At 39.6% G+C, this 18348-nt stretch overlaps 1 protein-coding gene across 2 annotated transcripts in view; it reads right to left on the reverse strand.

Annotated features, from left to right (window-relative positions):
- SNX19 (sorting nexin 19) overlaps positions 1 to 18348 on the reverse strand; it is a 115998-nt gene that overhangs the window by 44767 nt on the left and 52883 nt on the right. The window contains exons 9-11 of one of the 2 annotated variants that reach the window (XM_007495138.3): positions 10684 to 10868; positions 10013 to 10100; positions 6982 to 7082 (exon numbers count right to left, since the gene is read on the reverse strand). In XM_007495138.3, the coding sequence (XP_007495200.2) occupies positions 6982 to 7082; positions 10013 to 10100; positions 10684 to 10868 (374 nt within the window). Of the gene's footprint in view, positions 1 to 1246; positions 7083 to 10012; positions 10101 to 10683; positions 10869 to 18348 lie in introns of those variants that run through there. The other variant, XM_016421831.2, reaches the window with a different exon arrangement.

Raw genomic sequence — 18348 nt, forward strand, 5'->3', positions numbered from 1 at the left:
TTCTTCTTAAGGAAGAGCACAAAGATACATGAATTCACTAATTTCTGGGCTACTTAGTACAATTTCCCCACTGGTTTAGTTAAGAGGCATCTTTAGCTCCTTATATATATAATGATGTATAGATGATGGAGGTGAGGGCATGAAAAAGCCCACTTTTCCCAACCTTCTCCCATCACTACAGAAATGTTCCCCAAATGGTTCACAGGATTGGGGAGGCAACTTGTCCTTGTAAAATGGGATAAATTCCTCTTAATTCAGGACCACAGTCCCTATTGAGTCCTGTGGATCTGCTGTCCAGAAATAATCATGTACCTCATATGTATATATTAAATTCTGTTTCTATTAGATTTCAGTTTTGACTAGACCTTTCCAGAAAGGTTCCATAATATCTCTCTCTCTACCAATGACAATCACTTCCTGTTGAAAGACAACTGCCAAGGGGTATAGAAAGTTAAGTGACTTGCCTAGAGTCAGTCAATACATTTCAGAGACAGGTTTTGAATTCAGATTTTCCTGACTATGTGGGCAGCTCTCTATCCATTACCCCAAACTGCTTCTTGCTGTTTTTTTTTTATATTAGATAACTATATGGTTCAGTTGACAGAGTGCTAGTCATAGACTCAGGAAGACCCAAGTTCACATCCAAACTCTGACATAAAGTATATGATCCTAGGCAAGTCATTAACTCCTACTTCAATTCTCTTTTTTTGTAAAATGATGGCACCCACATTCTTGGGTTGGTGTGGGGATTAAGTGAGATAATATTTGAAAAGCACTTTGCAAATATTAAAGTGTTATATAAATGCCTGTTATTATTATTAACATAATTAAAAGTACATCATTTTAATAGTTATTTATTAAACATATCCATGGGCTAGATACTTCAGCTTTTACTAGATTTGTATCTATTTTACTGGTTTGATATTTGCCAAAGGAGTTTCATGGTTTTGTCAGTTATCATTACATTTCTTTTTTTTTTCAAGAAAACAATTTTTTTTCTAAAGCAAAGCTATGTTCTTTCAAAGGTTTCAATTGTTCAGGCTCTTTTTGGCTAATGCCTAAATATTCTGACAGCCCTAATACATCTGTCTTTGGAGAAGATTCAGCAATAGCTGAGGGAAGTTGAAGATTTCCTCTTTTCTAGTGGGCTGAGCTAACTGTATGGAACCTGATTTCTAACTGGGTTCACTGGCTATTTATGGACTCCTGTGCTAGAGATGTACAATTCCAAAGATCAGACAAGGTCTTTTAGTTTGAAAGAAAGTCTTTATTCTAAAACAAAGATCAGTGGGCTATTAATGAATCTCTTAGAGGGCGGCGAAGTCCAAGTAAAAGCAGCACTGACTATTATTGAGTCATTTGGAATTATAGACAATAAAAGACAAACTTTCATCACAAACCACATGAAGCTGGATAGGAACTGGCACATTTTCAGCTTTAATTGGGACTCCAGATGGGTAGGATTTGTAAAGGATATAAACTCCAAAAGAATATTTATTTTCTTAAAATGGTCTCTCTTCACTAATAGCAAGATACGGAATGGGGCCATCTCACTAAGTCACTAATAATCTTCATGGCTGCAAGGATGAGACAATACTTCAAGAGCAGACACAGCAAAGTGGTGATATGACTGGCAGTTATCAGGAAGGAATGTGGGTGATTGACTCCAGATCTCCAAATCCAATTCAATCCAAGGTAAGTAGGCTTGGTCTCATGTAAAGGACATTAGTCTCCATATCAATGGATTTACAGGAAGGGATTTTTTTGGTTTGCCTTGCCTGGTCCTTGCTTCTGTATCGATTTTTAGTTAGTCCTCAGTTATACATCATAATGGAGGAGAACACACAGAAACATCTGTATGCTCAAGGCAGATTCACACACACATACATATACCCATACAAACATATACTTATCTACATGTTATCCCAGAAATCTTAGTGCATAATGGAGAATTCTAAAGTGCATTTGTATGTACAATGCACACACACACACACACGCACACACACACATATATATATATACACACACAAACACATATACATGTTGTCCTATAAATCTTAGTGCATAATGGAGAATACATAAATATGTATGTACAAAACCCAGACCTACATATATGTATATATGTAGACACACACGTATATGTGATATCCCAAAAAGTCCCCGTGAAGTTTTAAGCTTTAATAATTTCAGAAATATAAAGGCTACACATGAGCAAAAATCATTTAAAATATACTTATTTATATTTATTTTACACTTATTTTGTTAGGTGACTTTCAAAGAATATTTGAATGTGAATTTTAAGAAGACATGCTAAGGGTGAATCAGTTTCTGAGCAACATTTTCAAATTCATGGAATCAATATGAGATCTCCTCTTCACTGGCGTTCCCACTCATTTCATTTATCTCCATTAGATTTATTGTCTCATGGAGTCCGATCCAAATGGTCATAGATACATCAAACCTCATGATTTGAATGATCTTAATGCAGTCCTTTCAATCACTGAGCAACAGATGAAAGTTTTTACAAAGTTCAAAAATCAACCAGTGATGTATAGCAACACAAGAAACTGATTAGGTTGAAGTTTTATGAGGGGCAGGTAATTCCTTCAAAATTTAAATAATTTTCAAATGCTTTTTGTAAGGTTGTAGCATTTAAATTTTTGAACCTATCAAAGTTTAAAGCTGCACTAAGACTCTTGGAACATGGTATAAAGGCGACACAGAAAAAATATGCATGTTTTATTCAATTGCACACTTGCCTTGCTAATCATGTTATAAGTTGGCTAATGCCAATTTGAGGTTTATATTCCATGAACAAATCCTGACTGGTGGAGCACAGTAGAACTAGCTTGGGTTTTTAAATTTGCCACTAGTGATCCTACATGGACAAGTGAGAATCTTCACCAACTTTCTACTTTGGAGGCATTACTTGGTTTTAAGTTACCCCCCCACCCCCAACACAACAATACAAACAACATTAGCCATATCAACAACAAAATAAAGGGAGCGTTCGGATGATTTTTTAAACAGAACCTCAAGCGAGGGAAGTTGGAATCAAGAAATTCAAAAAGAGCCCAGTTTGGATGTGCTGGTAAATGCATTTTTCTGCTTCCTTCTTTTCTCTGCATCATCCCATTCAGCAGGCTGGAGTTAGGATGCTGCCAGGTTAGAGATGGAGATGGGCGAGTGGGCATCGTGAAGGACTCACTAGAACTGAGAAAAATGGTGTATTCCAAAGTGAAGCTGCCACTTCAAATGTCAGGATCTGCTGGGCATGTGCATTCTGACCGTTTCTACCTACCACTGGGGTAGAATAATACAAAACACATGAGGACTTTCTTACTCACCAGCAGAGGATTCAGGGGTTAAGGAGAGAGATTGGGCTATAGGATAATGGATGGATCACCTCCAGCACCAGTGAAATCTCTGTCATTAGTATGGGCAGCAATCTTCTCATTCTGTTCCTTATCAGTCCAAAGCAGAGGATGCCAGTTACTGCCAGTGAGGACCAGCATAGTTCCATGACCTCAGACGTCAAGAAAGCACAGGGGACAAGACATGGCTGTGCTCACAAGGTTGGCTCTTGAGCGACTCCTATACCTCTTTTCCATTAGCTCCTGTTTCCTTCTCTATCGAACAGGGTTAGCAGCGATTCTTGCCTTTGCTTGCCCTGTGAAAATACACTGTATTCTTCTGCATAGTAGCCCTCAGGAAAGGACACATGTTCTGTGGGGGCTGCTGAATTTCAGAATGCTCCAATAATGGATTATGTGAGATGTATTTTCCTAGGGCAACGCATCTCTTGCTCCTTACTGAAAAAGCAATGGATGGTTGGAAGAGGGATAACTGAGACAGAGGTTAGCCATAAGGCTGAGGACCATGGAGACACAGCTAAGGAACATGATGAAAGTGGAAATGATCTGGAGAGGAAGAAACAATGAAACCTAGCTACTGGATCTTAGATCCGCCTGGAAGGAAACTTAGGAGTTAACCTGTCCAATGCCTTCCTTTTTTTGACTGAGGCCCAATAAGGTGAAGGACTTGCCCAGGGTAGTTAGTAAGTGGCCGAACATGTATTTGAACTCTGGCTCCAGGACTCTGAGTTTATCATTCTTTCTACCATTTTGCACTCTCCTCAGCAGCTGTGATCCACTCGACTCCAGGGGTGAGAGTAGGGATAGGAGATAGTTGATGGTGGTGGATGGTAGTGATTATCTATTGTATCTTCTTTGTCTTTGCATCTCCCACAATGCTTTGCATATTTCAAGAAAGGGCTTCATTGAATTCTATCTTAAGTGCTCAAAAAACATTTTGGGTCTCTGGGACTTAGTTCCTTCCTCTGAAAAAACTAGAGGATTAGATTGATAACTGTTCTAACTCTAAATCTGAATGGTCTAGGGACCAAGGTCATTTCCTCAGTTTCTGCAATCCTTCAACATAGTTCCCTGAAGTGAACAATTAAAAAGTACAAGGCAAGACAAACTCCAAGCTGAACTGGTCTGCTCCACATATTTGTGGCATCTCTCCCAGGTACAAGACTTCCCATGCTGCCTGAACTTGCTCCCTGAAACCTGGCTGGTTTGTTTGAGAAACCCCATGGACTTTTTCCTTTGTCATTATCATTCATTTGCCTCCTGGGCAAAGAGTAGGACTGGGGACAGTTTGTCTCTCTGGGGCAAGTGGGGAAGAGGCAGGCATTTCTTATATAAGGTGGTGCCCAAGGAAGCCCTCCCCAGCCCTGGAAGCGACTTAAGATTCTTAGGAATTTACAACCACAGGCAATTTATGGTCTGTCCAGTTATTTATTGATTTTGTGCCACGTGTAAGCTGGAACTGGTCATTTGACATGCACCCAACTTGTGGCTGGCTGCCCAGAGAAGCATGGTAGAACAGGTGGCCAAGAACATAGAAGGGAAAGCATGTGTCAATGGGAAAAGCAGAAGATGGGGCCACCTCCAACTTTCCAAAGCAGCAATTTTGGCCTCTGAGTGAAAGAGCTGTAGGAAGAGAAGCTCCAGGAAGTTGGGATGAATGTCCTGGCCCATCCCATACCTGGACAGACATTTAGCAAGGAAATGGCCATAGCTACTTTTCAGTGAAATAGCTTTAGGTGGCAGAGGCCTTGGGGAGACTGAGAATGCTTAGCAGTCATAATACACTTAGACCTGGAAAGGGCCTTAATTCAATTACAATCAACAAACCTTTATTAAATGTCCATTGTGTGAAGGACACTGAAGTTATCTCATCTAGTCTCCTTAATGTCAGGCAGGATTTCATCTAAAAACAATCTCAGCCAGCTCAAAAATCCAATGGATGGTTTGAAACTTCCACCAAAAGAGATTCCATAGCCTCCCACTTTCCTATGCAATCCATCCTCTACCTAATAACTTTGATATGCATTCATGTCCTTTCATGTCCTTCTCATTCTAAGCTCCCAAGACTGAGCCAAGTTAGATGATCTTACAGATAACAGAGAAGAAATGTTTTCCACTGATTTGATTGATATAAGGATGCCAATGTGCACAAGCAAAACTAAGGGGGCAGAGAAATATTTTCTCAAATCTTTGGCTTCATAAATTACTTATAACATACTCTTTCCTCTAATGTGTAGTGACTGACTCTTCCTACCTTGGTGATCTTAGATAGGTCACTTCCATTTCCTCATCTATAAAATCAAGAGGTTGGAATGGACAGCCTCTGAGTTTGCTTCTAAATTCTACATCTATAACCCTTCCCTCTGTGACTTTTCCCTCTGCCTCATTTCTCTTTTACTTTCCTCTTTTTTAAAAGCTGCATCCTGTCATAGTGCCTTTTAGTTAATTGAAGGAAATAAATTTGAGGTCAGATCTATCTCTTTACCTGTAGATAAAAAGTGAAGAACTTTTGCAGAGTAATAAAAAGGTTCCTAATGCTGTGTCCTGATGTGTACCCTTTAGAAGCCAGCAAAGCCAGAGACCCATAGCCTTAGATGCAATTCCTTAAATGTCTCGAGATAAGGAGATCTAGATTCCTTTTACTTTCTCTTCTCAAGAGCTGGTCTAGGAAGTTGAAGCTGCAGGTTCCTCTCCACCCATTGTTCCAGTTCAGGTAGATGAAACTTGAATATCCTCCCAACTTTTGAGGAGGAAGGAATGAAAAATAAAAGCTGAAGGGTAGGTCCCACGAGAAGGATGTGAAAGGAGAGGAACCCTCAAGGCTTTCACCTGAAGTTCAGGACAGGAAGAATGCTGCTGTCTAAGGAGTTGATTTTGTGTCTTCTCTTAGAAGACTTATGCATCAGGGCTTGGCCAAGATATCAATAGCAGTCAGTTAAAAGACCTTTCCTCTCTCCTATTCAGAAGTGAGAGAAGAAACCAAGTGGGACAACAGAATACACTTTCCCTGCTACTTGATGTCATTGTCCTGTGTCCTGATTTCTTTTCAGGAGAAGGGAAAGCCTCAAAGGCAAGCAGTCTCTTCCCTAAGATGACATGGTGGTAGTTTTCTCATGCTTTGCCCAGAATCCATGGGGCAAAGGAGTTGCATAAGGCCAAGTGGTAGTCAGGTGTCGATCTTGCATGGTAGGGATTGGCAAAGAAAGGGATATATAATATATGTATAGGATATATGATTCTACCTCTTCTTCAGTTCCCAGTATTTTTTCTAAAGAAATCAGGCCCCACCAATTATTAGCAACCCAATTGAGGCTGAAGAACTGTAGAAATGGATGGGCGTGTAGGTGACACATTCATCCCTAATTGCACACTTGGGTGATCATTTTTCAATAACAGAACTGGTTGCTGGAGACAGTAGCTAGGCCACAAAGCTTTTCATCACTCTTGTTTTCATCATATAATTGCTGAGAGCATCCTGGTTCCCAGGGAGCTGAGATATCCTGAATGTTACCACTTGGAAACTCCTTCTGCTTTCTCTTGTATTATCCAGAATGTTTGTAAGGAGAGCTCCGCAGTTAAGGGGAGACTCCCATCCTCCTGGAATTACCTGGTGTATCTGGAGCAGGGGTAGTCGTGGCAGACTCCTCAGCTGAAGTGTGGAGATCCAAAAACTCCAGGATGATATCCCAGAGGCAGTAAATTAAGTGCCTGAAATGAACAAAAGGAGGGTTTTCATGGACTACAAGATAAGCAAGTCCACAGTAAGATATGGTGGAGGATAACAACAAAACTTGTGATTTTGGATTGCATGACAAAAGAACTGTGTTCAAAATGAAAGTTGACAGTCTTGTTCTACACTGCCCGGTTCAGAAGACAAATGCAGTATTGTGTTCAGTTCTGGGTGCCAAACTTTTGGAAGGAGACTGACAAATGAGAACGAGTCCAGAAGATTGAGAGGAGATTTAAAATCACACTATGTAGGCAGCGAGGTGGTTCAGTGGATTGAGAGCCAGGTCTAGTAGATGGAAAGTCCTGGGTTTAAATCTGGCCTCAGACAATTGCTAGCTGTGTGACCTTGAGAGAGTCACTTAATCTCTATTGCCTAGCCCTTGCTGCTCTTCTGCCATGGAACCAAGACATAGTACTGATTCCAAGACAGAAGGTAAGGGTGGTTGTTTTTTTAAATAATATACAAAAACTGCATGGGTGAAGGTACTATGAATATTTGGCTTGAGGGCCAAACTTAGGGTCATTACAGTTTAGTGTAGCATAATGTTGGAATAAGGATTAGGAGAACTAGGGTTCAGTACTGTTTTGGACACTCTAATACACTGTAAATTATATGTATATATAATTATATTACATTATATATAGCTATATAATGATCACCAGCAAGTAGATAACATCTTGGAGCCTCAGTTTTCTCATCTGTAAAATTAGGGTTATTTTATTTGTACTAGCCATCTTACAGGGTTCTTGGGAGTGAATAGATCTGCAAAACTTATAGAGATATATAAATTGAAACTATTATTATAAATATCTAAAAGACATGACTATAGAAGAGAGATTTGACTTTTTCTGATTTACCCTCGGGGGACAATATATGGCAGCTGGAGAGAAGAAGATTTCAATTCAACATAAAGAAAAAAAATTCAATAATTAAAGTAGTTAGAAATAGAACAGCCTACTTCATTAGGTAGAGTTTCCTATCACTTAAAGCTTTCAAACTGAGATTGGATGACCATTGTGAGAGAAGAGCCTCTTTTTCAGGTATCAAGGTTCCTTCTAGCTCCTTCTATGTTTAGCTTCTAGCTCTGTGATCTCACGTTATCTCCATCAAAGAAAGATTCCTGAGAGAATTAGAGAGAACATGGCTTGTGAGGCTGTAAAGTCTAGATGAGACTCTGAGTGCTAGAAGCATCCCTTTGCTTCTGTAATTTGTTTTGAGGTGGCACTGAATGCCTTCCATGTTTCAGAATTAGAGTCAGAGAATAACAAGGGATGCTCGAATTCACAAAGTCCAATTCTCTTGGTTTGCATGAGAAAAAAAATGAAATTACTTGAAATTCCTAACATTAGATCTATACAACGAGACAGAGAATGCTAGAAACAGAAGTAAACTTAGAGACCACTTAGTGTAACTCTTTCATTTTACAGATGAAAAACATGAGACCACAGAACAAAAGTGATTTATAGGATTATAGATTTAGACCTTGAAGGAATCTTAAAAGTGATTGATTCCAGTTCCTTCATTTTATAGATAAGGAAGAGGGGACCCTGATGGGTTAAGTTATTTGCCCGGGTCATTCTGCTAGTGAATGTCTGAAGTGGGATTTGAACCCAGGTCTTTCTGATTCCAAATACAATTCTCTTGCTACAAAGCTAGTAGTATTTCTTAACTTTTTTGGTGTCATGGACCTCTTTGGCACTATGGAATTCTTGCTCAGGAAAAAAATAAGCTTAAATAATCGAAGGAAATGCTAAATTTCAATTAGAGGCTAGTGAAAATAAAGATGCTATTCTTTTTCCATACAAGTTCACAAACTCCTTGAAATCCATCCATTCATTCCTAAGGAATCTGTTGATCCCAGGTTAAGAACCATGCCTGAAGTTTGCCCAAGCCCTCTGGCTAGTAAAAAGAGGCAAATATAGGAAAAGAGGCAGTTTTGACTGGGTGGTTAGGAGCACTGTGCCTAGTGTCAGGAAGACCTGAGGTCCACTCTGGCCTCAGGTTATCTGACCCTGGGCAAGTTCCTTAACCCTGATTGCCAGATGAAAAGATCCACTGGATCCAATGGAGAAGGAAATGTCTAATTAGTCCAGTGTTTTTGCTAAGAAATCCTCATGGATAACTATGGTCCATGGGGTCTGGAAGAGTTGGACATGACTGGATAACTGAACAACAATGCAGGACTAGCACACCGAGTTTTTTTCCCTTTCAGTCCAAGAATTTTCTCATTATTCTTCCCCAATAAGAGTTTCTCTCTACTCATGTAGAAACATGTTAATATTAACCGATTAGCATCTCTTTCCTTATCAGTATTCTCCCTGAATTCCCCTCTTCTCTGCCAAGAGACAACAGAGGATGGAACACACCTGGTACTCCAGGGCAAAGCTGGATGCCTCCAGGAAGCAAGTGTCTGTTTGCCCAGTGGTTGCTAAGATCACCCGCCTGAAGCTGGTCTGGGTGCAAATAGCTCACAGTAAGGACATGGACAACATCATTCTGCCTTGAGGTCTAAGATCTTGGGATTTTGCCCAGTTTGCATCTTTTAGACTGCCTGATTTTGATCTTATGGGGCTCAAATCAGGGACAACTATCACCCAAACCTTCTGACCTGAATCCTTTGACTTCCCAGGTCTTTGGCCAATTGCTACCATAGCTAAGTAGACATCCAGAATACACTTAAAAAAACACCAAAAAACCCCACAACCTTATCTTCCATATTAGAAGCAATGTTGTGCATTGTTTCCAAGGCAAAGGAGAGGTAAAGACTAGACAACAAGTGACTTGCCCAAGGTTACATAGCTAAGAAGTATCTGAGGCCAGATTTGAACCCAGAACCTCCTCACTCTAGGTCTGGCTCTCAATCCACTGAGCCCCCCAGGTGCCTCCAGGATACACTTTTCATCTCTACCTGTTGATGAGCGGTTGTTGCAGAGATTCCAGGACCAAACCCCAGCTTAGGCGGCACTTGCTTGCTCCAAGGATTTCCACAACCAAGTCTAATAAGGAAACAACAGAGAGATACTCATGAACTTTTCCAAGGCTGCTCAGCACTTCATGGTAGCTACAGGAAACTTCTGTACTGCAAGCAGCCAGTCCTTTTCGCATAGCTTTGGTGAAAAAGACCTAACAAGCCAACCCAGATTCTCTGCTGTACTAGTGAAAGGAACTGAAGATGAGTAGATCAGAGGATTTCATTCTGTAAAGGGCCTTAGAATTCCCCCGATCGGGCCTCCTCATTTGACATGCTGGGAGATTAGAGAATTTAAGTTACTTATTCATTGTCATGCAAGTAGCAAAGAGAGATTTCTAAGTCACAGATGTGGAGTTAGACGGGACCTAAAAGATGACCCAGGCCAATTCTTCCCTTCCCACTCTGTCTCAATTCACCAGAGACCCGGAGAAGCATACGAAGTCGCCCATGCTCACAGGGATTTGAACACAGGCTCTTTTCATTACTCCCTATTGCCTTCTGTGAGTCTGGGGCAGAACAGCTTCTAGGCATTTCTTCACTAAGCCACGAGGAAGGGGTGTGGGTCAGGGGAAATGGTCAGTTGTGATATCTCGTGAAGGTCGGCTCACCTGGCAGCACTCCCATCAGACTCTGCAGAGCTTGCTCCTCGGTCGCCTCCTTCTGTTTCTGTGTTCTCAGAGGCTTCGGCAGCACTGGCAAAGTGCCCCCTGGCCAGATGGACTCCTGCAGGAGCCGGAGATACTGGACCCAGCGCTGGGGGCAGGTCAGATTGGCTACCTGCACCTCGAGCCACCTGCCAGGTGCAGGAGGAGGAAGGGAGGGAGAGAAGAGAGGACAAATGCTCATGGTGGATTCACGTGGAGATGGATGACCCCAGATGGGCCCAAAGGGTTTCCCTGTAAACATATTCATTTGAACCTGGAGACCCAATTTCACGTGACTCTGCCAATTATGAAATTTGTTGTTTTGTTTGTCTCATTTTTCTTGGTTTTGTCAGTGTATAAGTTATTCACTGCTGCTTTTTTCCAAAGAGTTCAGCTCATAATGAGCTCTCCCTTAGGACCAACTTGACAGTGGTTAGTGTCTGCATCACACTTTTCAGTACATGGTCTGGTGTTGTTTTATGTCTATTTGTTTCATAAATGTAAGTCTAATCTTCCAGCTGGATGGTAAGCTCAAGGACCATGTTTTGATAGATAGTCCTCAGCTTAGGCACGTGGTTTGCAACCTGGGTCACTTGGCTTGTTTAGGGGATATGGAAAATATTTATAACTATTGATAATTATCGTATCTTAATATTCCACTTATTATAACTTATCTTTATCAAATCAGGGTTCTCAGCTTTCCACAGAATCGAATCCAAAACAATAACATCAATAATAGTAGTTAACATGTATTTCATGCCCACTCTGTGCCAGGTCCAGGGTTAAGCACTATACAATTATTACCTCATTTGATCTACACAACAGCCATGGAAAGTATATACTATTATTATCCCCATTTTACAGATGAGGAAACTGAGGCAAACAGATTTAAGTGACTTGCCCAGGGTCTCACAGTTAATAAGTATCTGAGGCTGGATTTGAACTATAGTCTTTCTGACTTCTGATTCTATCTACTATACCACCTAGAAATAAATTGGAGGCTTTACATGATATATGGGTATATCTTTCAAAAACTGTGCCAAAAATAAATCTGTTTGTAGACAAGAAATGGGATCAAAGTTTCTCCAATTTATTTGACTGTATTCTGATAAACACTGAATAGTTTTATGATACTAAAACATTATGTACCAAATAAAGCTGTCATCATGAAAATTGAGTGTATGCTATTTCTTATGGGCATAAGCATGGCAGACTCTAGAGTTAATTTCCTTTCATATTGTGTAAGGGACACAGGAAGATTTACCGAAAGCCAGGGGTTATAGGGACTGAAGAAGGTTGGCAAATCCTGGCTTTGATTCCAGCACTCACCATACAAATGGTTATGCAGAGACTGAGTAGAAATGGATTCTTAAGCTTGAACTCAGCAGAAAAAACAATTTGCCCTCTAAACCCTTATGCTTGCTACAGAGACATTTATGAGGTGGAAAGGGGCAGTCAAGCAAACATCCCTGGTTTCTTGACTCCCTTCTGTAGTCTACTAAGTGACCCTAAGTTTCCTCAAAAGCCTTCTTAAGAATGCTTGTTAAAATCTCCTCTGAGAAGTCCTTCTGAATTCTAAAGAAGGCTTCTCTAGAGAAGAAAGCACATCTCAATGAGATGAAAAATCTCTGGTTTGTGGCCCTTTCTGAGCCAAGGGATCTGACTCCTGCTAACATGAGGGCTAGGGAGGAAGACTATGCGGTCAGAGTGGCTATCTAGCTATTTCAAGGACGGGGCATTGTGGGAGTGGCACTGAGGTTACTCTTAACAGAGATGTCACTGGGGACATTATGAAGTTCATCCGGATTGGCATTATGTCTTATATTTCATTGACTATGCTCCCTCCACTCAGCTATAACATTATATACCTATTGATGGCAAATAAATAATCACAGATTTAATTGACAGGGTGAAGACTATTGCTTATATTGATGAGCTGAGTGATAGCTAAGAACCTAAGACACTATACCTAAGCAAGGAGAGGGAGAATAAGTGGCAGTTTGGGAACATTCTTCACTCCCTGAAATCATATTTCTCTCCTAGTTTAGAAACAGTCAGTCCTTTAAAATGGGACACAGAATCTTTGGATCCAGGACCTTGAGAGCTCCTGCCTTTGGGCAAGGATCTATTTAAAACAGTAGAGGAAGCTATTCTTACCTGAACAATCTCCAGAAAACAAGATTCATAGCCTCTCTTGGTACTGTTTTATGAATTCACAGTCCTTAGAATCAGGAAGTTCTTTGTAATATTTACCCAAATCTCTCCATCTTGCATCCTTCTCCCTACACCTTATCAGTCATCAAGTACTGTTGTTTCTTTCTGATTGCTGCCTCTTCAAATCCTTTCCTTCCCCTCCCTCCCCCACCTGGTAACACAACCAAATGACTGAATCTTAAGAATTAGCAAGGACTTTGGAGATCCTCAAGTCCATATTTTACCTAAAATATGAATCATTCCTACAACTTACTGAAGTCAAATTCATCCTTCCAGTTCTTGGCATTCTATAGTAGACTCTTGGTGGTTTGAATCTTCCAAAAATCTCCAGTGACTTTTGGGTGGCTCTAATTATTAGGAACCCTCTAATGGCATACTCCTATAATTCCAGTTATTGGTAAGGCTGAGGGTGGTGTATCATTTGACTTTAGGAGTTCTTTTTTAAAACTTTTAATTTAATTTTTAAAATATTACATGATTCATTTTCTTTCCCTCCCCTCTGTTCTTCCCCTTCCCAGAGTCAACAAGCAATTCCACTAGGTTGTAAAAATATTATTATTTGATTTCCACATTACTCATTTTTACCACATATAGAGTAATCTTTTAAATCTGAAATCCCAAATCATATACCCATATAAACAAGTGTTAAGTTTTTCTTTTTTTTTTCTTTTTTCTTTTTTCTTTTGTGTTTCTGCTCCCATAGTTCTTTCTCTCACTGTGAATAGCATTCTTTCTCATAAGTCCCTTAGGAATGTCCTGGATTATTGTATTACTACTAGAAATAAGGTCCACTACAATGGATAATTCCATAATGTTCCACTTTCTTTATATAATGTTCTCTTGCTTTTGCTCATTTCACTGCATCAGTTCTTGGAGGTCTTTCCAGTTCATATAGATCCTCCAGATCATCACTCCTTAAAGCACAGTAGTATTCCATTACCATCAGATGCCACAATTTCTTCAGCCATTCCACAATTGAACGACATCCCCTCATTTTCCAATTTTTTGCCACCACAAAGAGCACAGCTATAAATATTTTTGTATAAATATTTTCATTATTATCTCTCTGGGGTACAAACCCCACAATGGCATTGCTGGTCAAAGGGTATGCATTCTTTTAAAGCCCTTTGAACATAATTTCAAATTGCCTTCCAGAATGATTGGATTAATACACAACTTCACCAACAATGCATTAGTGTTCTAATTTTGTCACAACCCCTCCAGCATTTATTATTTTCCTTTACTGTCATATTGGCCAATCTGCTAGGTGTGAGGTGGTACCTCAGAGTCTTTTTGACTTGCATTTCTCTAATTATAAGAGATTTTAGAACACTTTTTCATGTGCTTATTGATAGTTTTGATTTCTTTATCTGAAAACTGCCTATTCATGCCCCTTGACCATTTGTCAGTTGGGGAATGGTTTGATTTTTTTGTACAATTAACTTAGCTCCTTACAAATTTGAGAAATAAGAATTCTGTCAGAGATTTTTTGTTATAAAATTTTCTCTCCAGTTTGTTGCTTTCCTTCTAATTTTGGTTGCATTGGTTTTGTTTGTACAGAAACTTTTTAATTTAATATAATCAAAATTATTATTTTTTTATATTTTGTAATGTTCTCTGTCTCTTGCTTGGTCTTAAATTCCTTCCTATCCCATAGATCTGACAGTGTACATGTTCACCTAATTTACTTATAATTCCCTTCTTTATATTTAAGGTATTCACCTATTCTGAATTTATCTTGGTATAGGGTGTGAGTTGTTGATCTAAATCTAATCTCTCTCATACTGTTTTCTAATTCTGCCAGCAGTTTTTGTCAAATAGAGTGTTCTTGTTCCAAAAGCTGGGAGAGTTTAGGAGTTCTAAGCTGAAGTAGGGCTAAAACAGATTAGGTATTTGCCCTACATGTGGCATCAGTATTGGAAGTCCTCGGAAGTGGAGGGCTATCAGGATATGTGAGGAAGGGTAAAGCCATTCTAGGCAGAAAGATGGAGCAGGGTAAAGCTTGTGTTGATTTGATATTGGGATCAGGTCTATGGATGGTCACTACCCTTCCAGCCCAGACAAAATAGGGAGATCCAGTCTTTAGGAAAAAAAAATTCCACTGTATAATGAGATGAAACCCACACTATTTCACCTACTAGACCTACTTCTCTACCAAGAAAAAAATCTAATCTTTAGAGAAGTGCTTAATAAATGTTTTTTTTTAATTCTCTCTAAGGGGTTTTATAAATAATATTTTCTCTGTGAAGATATAACAATGTTTATTTTCTAGTGAGCTACCTTTCATTACACTGTGTAGTGAAGACCATTATGATTTTCTTGGTTTCCTGGTAACTGGTACTCCGTCCATGCTACACAGTTGTAGAATTTTAGGGCTGGAAGAAACCTCACTAGACATCTAAAACAATTCATAATTGAAAGATATCTTTATTAAAACATAGCCAACTAGTAGCTATCCAGCCTCAGCTTGAAGACCTTCAAGAAAGGTGAAACCATCACCTACTGAGACAGGACATTCTACCATTCCACTTTTGGATAGCTCTAATTGTCAGGGTGTTTTTTATTTCCTGATATCCAACCTAAATTTGTGGCTTTGCAATGTCCACCCAGTATTCCTTTGAAAACCAGGTCTCCTGGGAATGAACAGAACTATAAAACTGTTTCTACCTAACAGTCCTTCAAGTACTTGAAGACAGCTATCATCTCCTTATTGAGTTTTGTCCAGTCTAAGCACCCACAAATCGTTCAATCTATCTTCATATGACATAGAGTCAAGGCCACTGACTCTCCTGGTTTCCTTCCATGTTACTACCCTCCCACCACACAGCCACCCCTGCTCAATAAGCTCAAGTACCTCCTGTTTCCTTTAGGAACAAATGCAAACTTCTCCTTTGGACATTCTAAGCTATTCTGATTCTGGCCTCTTCCTATCTTTGGATAGGCTCCTTGTATTTTACTCCCCTTCACAAACTCTCTAATCCAATTTGTATTGATCTATACTCAGTTCCTGCCTCAGTAGTTGTTTTTGTTTGTTTGTTTGTTTTTGGTGTCTCATCCATTTGAATCCAAGTTCCATGGAGCCAGGTACTGCTTTTGCCTTTCTTTACTCATAGTAAGTACTTAATAAATGCCTGCTGATTAACTAAGAAAACAATCTGACCTCAAAGAACTTACATTCTAACGACATGTAAATAACCACATATTAAAAAGTAGGTGGAAGGCAATCTGAAAGAAGGTCCCAGTAGCTAGAATTTGTGAAAGGGATTGTAGCAAACAGTGGGAGTTAACTTGAGCCTAGAAGGGAGTCAGGGAAATGAAGAGGTGAATTGAGAAGTCAAAATTGATCCTGAAGGAGATGAGCAGGGTGTGCGTGTGTCTATGACAGGAACAGATCCATCCTTTAGAAAAGCCACTGAATGGATACTGGATTCAAGTGGGGGGAGGCTTGAAACATGTACACCATTTCTGTGGCCTTTTTTATGTTGTCAATAAAGAGATGTTTGCCTCTTAGAATGTTTTACCTCTAAGTGCCATCCTTTGGAAAATACAATGAACTGCTTTCTAGAAAATTGTTGGTGGTTAGTCATTTGGGGTTTTCTTGGCAAAGATAATTGAGTGTTTTGCCATTTTCTTCTCCAGCTCATTTGAGAGATGAAGAGATGGAGGCAAAAAGGGTGAAGTGACTTGCCCAGGGTCATGTAGCTAGTAAATGTCTGAGGACAGATTTGAACTCAGGTCTTCCTGAATCCAAGTCCAGGGTCTATTCACTGAATCACCTAACTGTTCTAGAAAATAGAAACATTTTAGAAAATATACATACATTCCAACATATCTATTTTTAATAAATGTGGCTTTGCCACTTTCCTCCAAGTTGGGACTTTTGTGTACTGGAAAAGAAGTATACTATAGATTCTGAGTTAGCTTGCATATATTGAATTCCAAGGCAATAAGCCATAAACATCTTCACTGGAGAGCCTTTTATACTCAACTTGAAAGAGTAACCCAAGGTCATTCATTCTCTTGGTCTTGGCTAGATAATTTTGAGAAAGAAGTCTCAGGAAAGCTCACGAATATAAATTTATTACTATCCTGCATGCTAATCTAATTGTAATTACATATCAATTTTCTTTTGTTTTCACTCCTAAAAGCAACCTAAACATCTTCCCTTAATGGAAAGTGCTGAACTTGGAATCAGGAAGAACTGGATTTAAATCTTGCCATGGACACTTACTATCTGTGTGATCTTGAGCAAGATATTTAACCTCTCAACCTCAGTTTCCTCCTTTGTAAAATAAGGGTGTTGATTTCAATGGTCTCTAAAGTTTCTTCCATTTCAAAATTTATGATCTTGACTCTACCTAGGTTCAAATTGTCCCATAGCAATTAGGAATCATAAATGAGATCATCTATCTCTTTTTCCATTGTTAGTCAAACTCAAGTACATTGGGAAACATCCCAATCCTATCTTCTCATATAGCTCATAGAATTACTATGCTTAAGATTCCAAAGGTAGCTTAATGGAGAGACTTGGGCCTAGAGTCAGGAAGACCTGAATTCAAATCTTGCTTCAGATACTTACTAGGTAGGTGACCCTGGGCAAGTCATTTTACACAGTTTGTCTTGGTTTCTTCTTCTGTCATGTAAGCTAGAGAAGAAAATGGCAAACCATTCTAGTATCTTTGCCAAGAAAATCCCAGGGGGCACAAAGACTTGGACATGGCCGAAATAATTAAACAACAAAAACAAATACTTCTATGAGGGCAGCTAGATAGTACAATGAATGGATAGAACTCCAAGCCTGGAGTCAGGAAGAGCTGAATTTAAATCCAGCCTCATATTCTTACTAGCTATATGATGCTGAGCAAGTAGCTTAATCCTGCTTGCCTCAGTTTCCTCATCTGTAAAAAGAGCTGGATAAGGAAATAGCAAACCACTCCAGTGTCTCTGTCAAGAAAATCTCAAATGGGGTCACATAGAGTTGAACATGACTGAAAAAGGATTAAATAACAACAAAGATCTCAAAGCCAACAGTTGCAATGGAAGACTGATGTGTAGCTTCTAAGAAGAAATCATAGAATTTGAGAGTTAGAAGGGAATGAATGCTTTATCTTTCTACTCCTATTTAGCTTCCTATTGGTCTAATCTTTCCAGTCTAAACTGAGGAAAAACCTGGCTCAGGTATAGATCACAGGAGAGGCAGTCTGCTCCTCCTACCATGCCTACGAAAGGGGGAGAGTGTATATTTGTGTAAGGCTAGAAGAGCCTCATGGGTGGTGACTTATGGGACCATACCCTTTGGTAGTTGATGCCATCAGCCTTGTACCCTAGTGACTTGTCACCTGTCCAATAGCAGAGAGGAGTTGCCAAGGCAAACTTTATTTAACCTCCACCATGCCAGACAGTCTACATTCCTCT

The sequence above is a fragment of the Monodelphis domestica genome, chromosome 4, assembly GCF_027887165.1.
Source record: "Monodelphis domestica isolate mMonDom1 chromosome 4, mMonDom1.pri, whole genome shotgun sequence".
NCBI lineage: Eukaryota > Metazoa > Chordata > Mammalia > Didelphimorphia > Didelphidae > Monodelphis > Monodelphis domestica.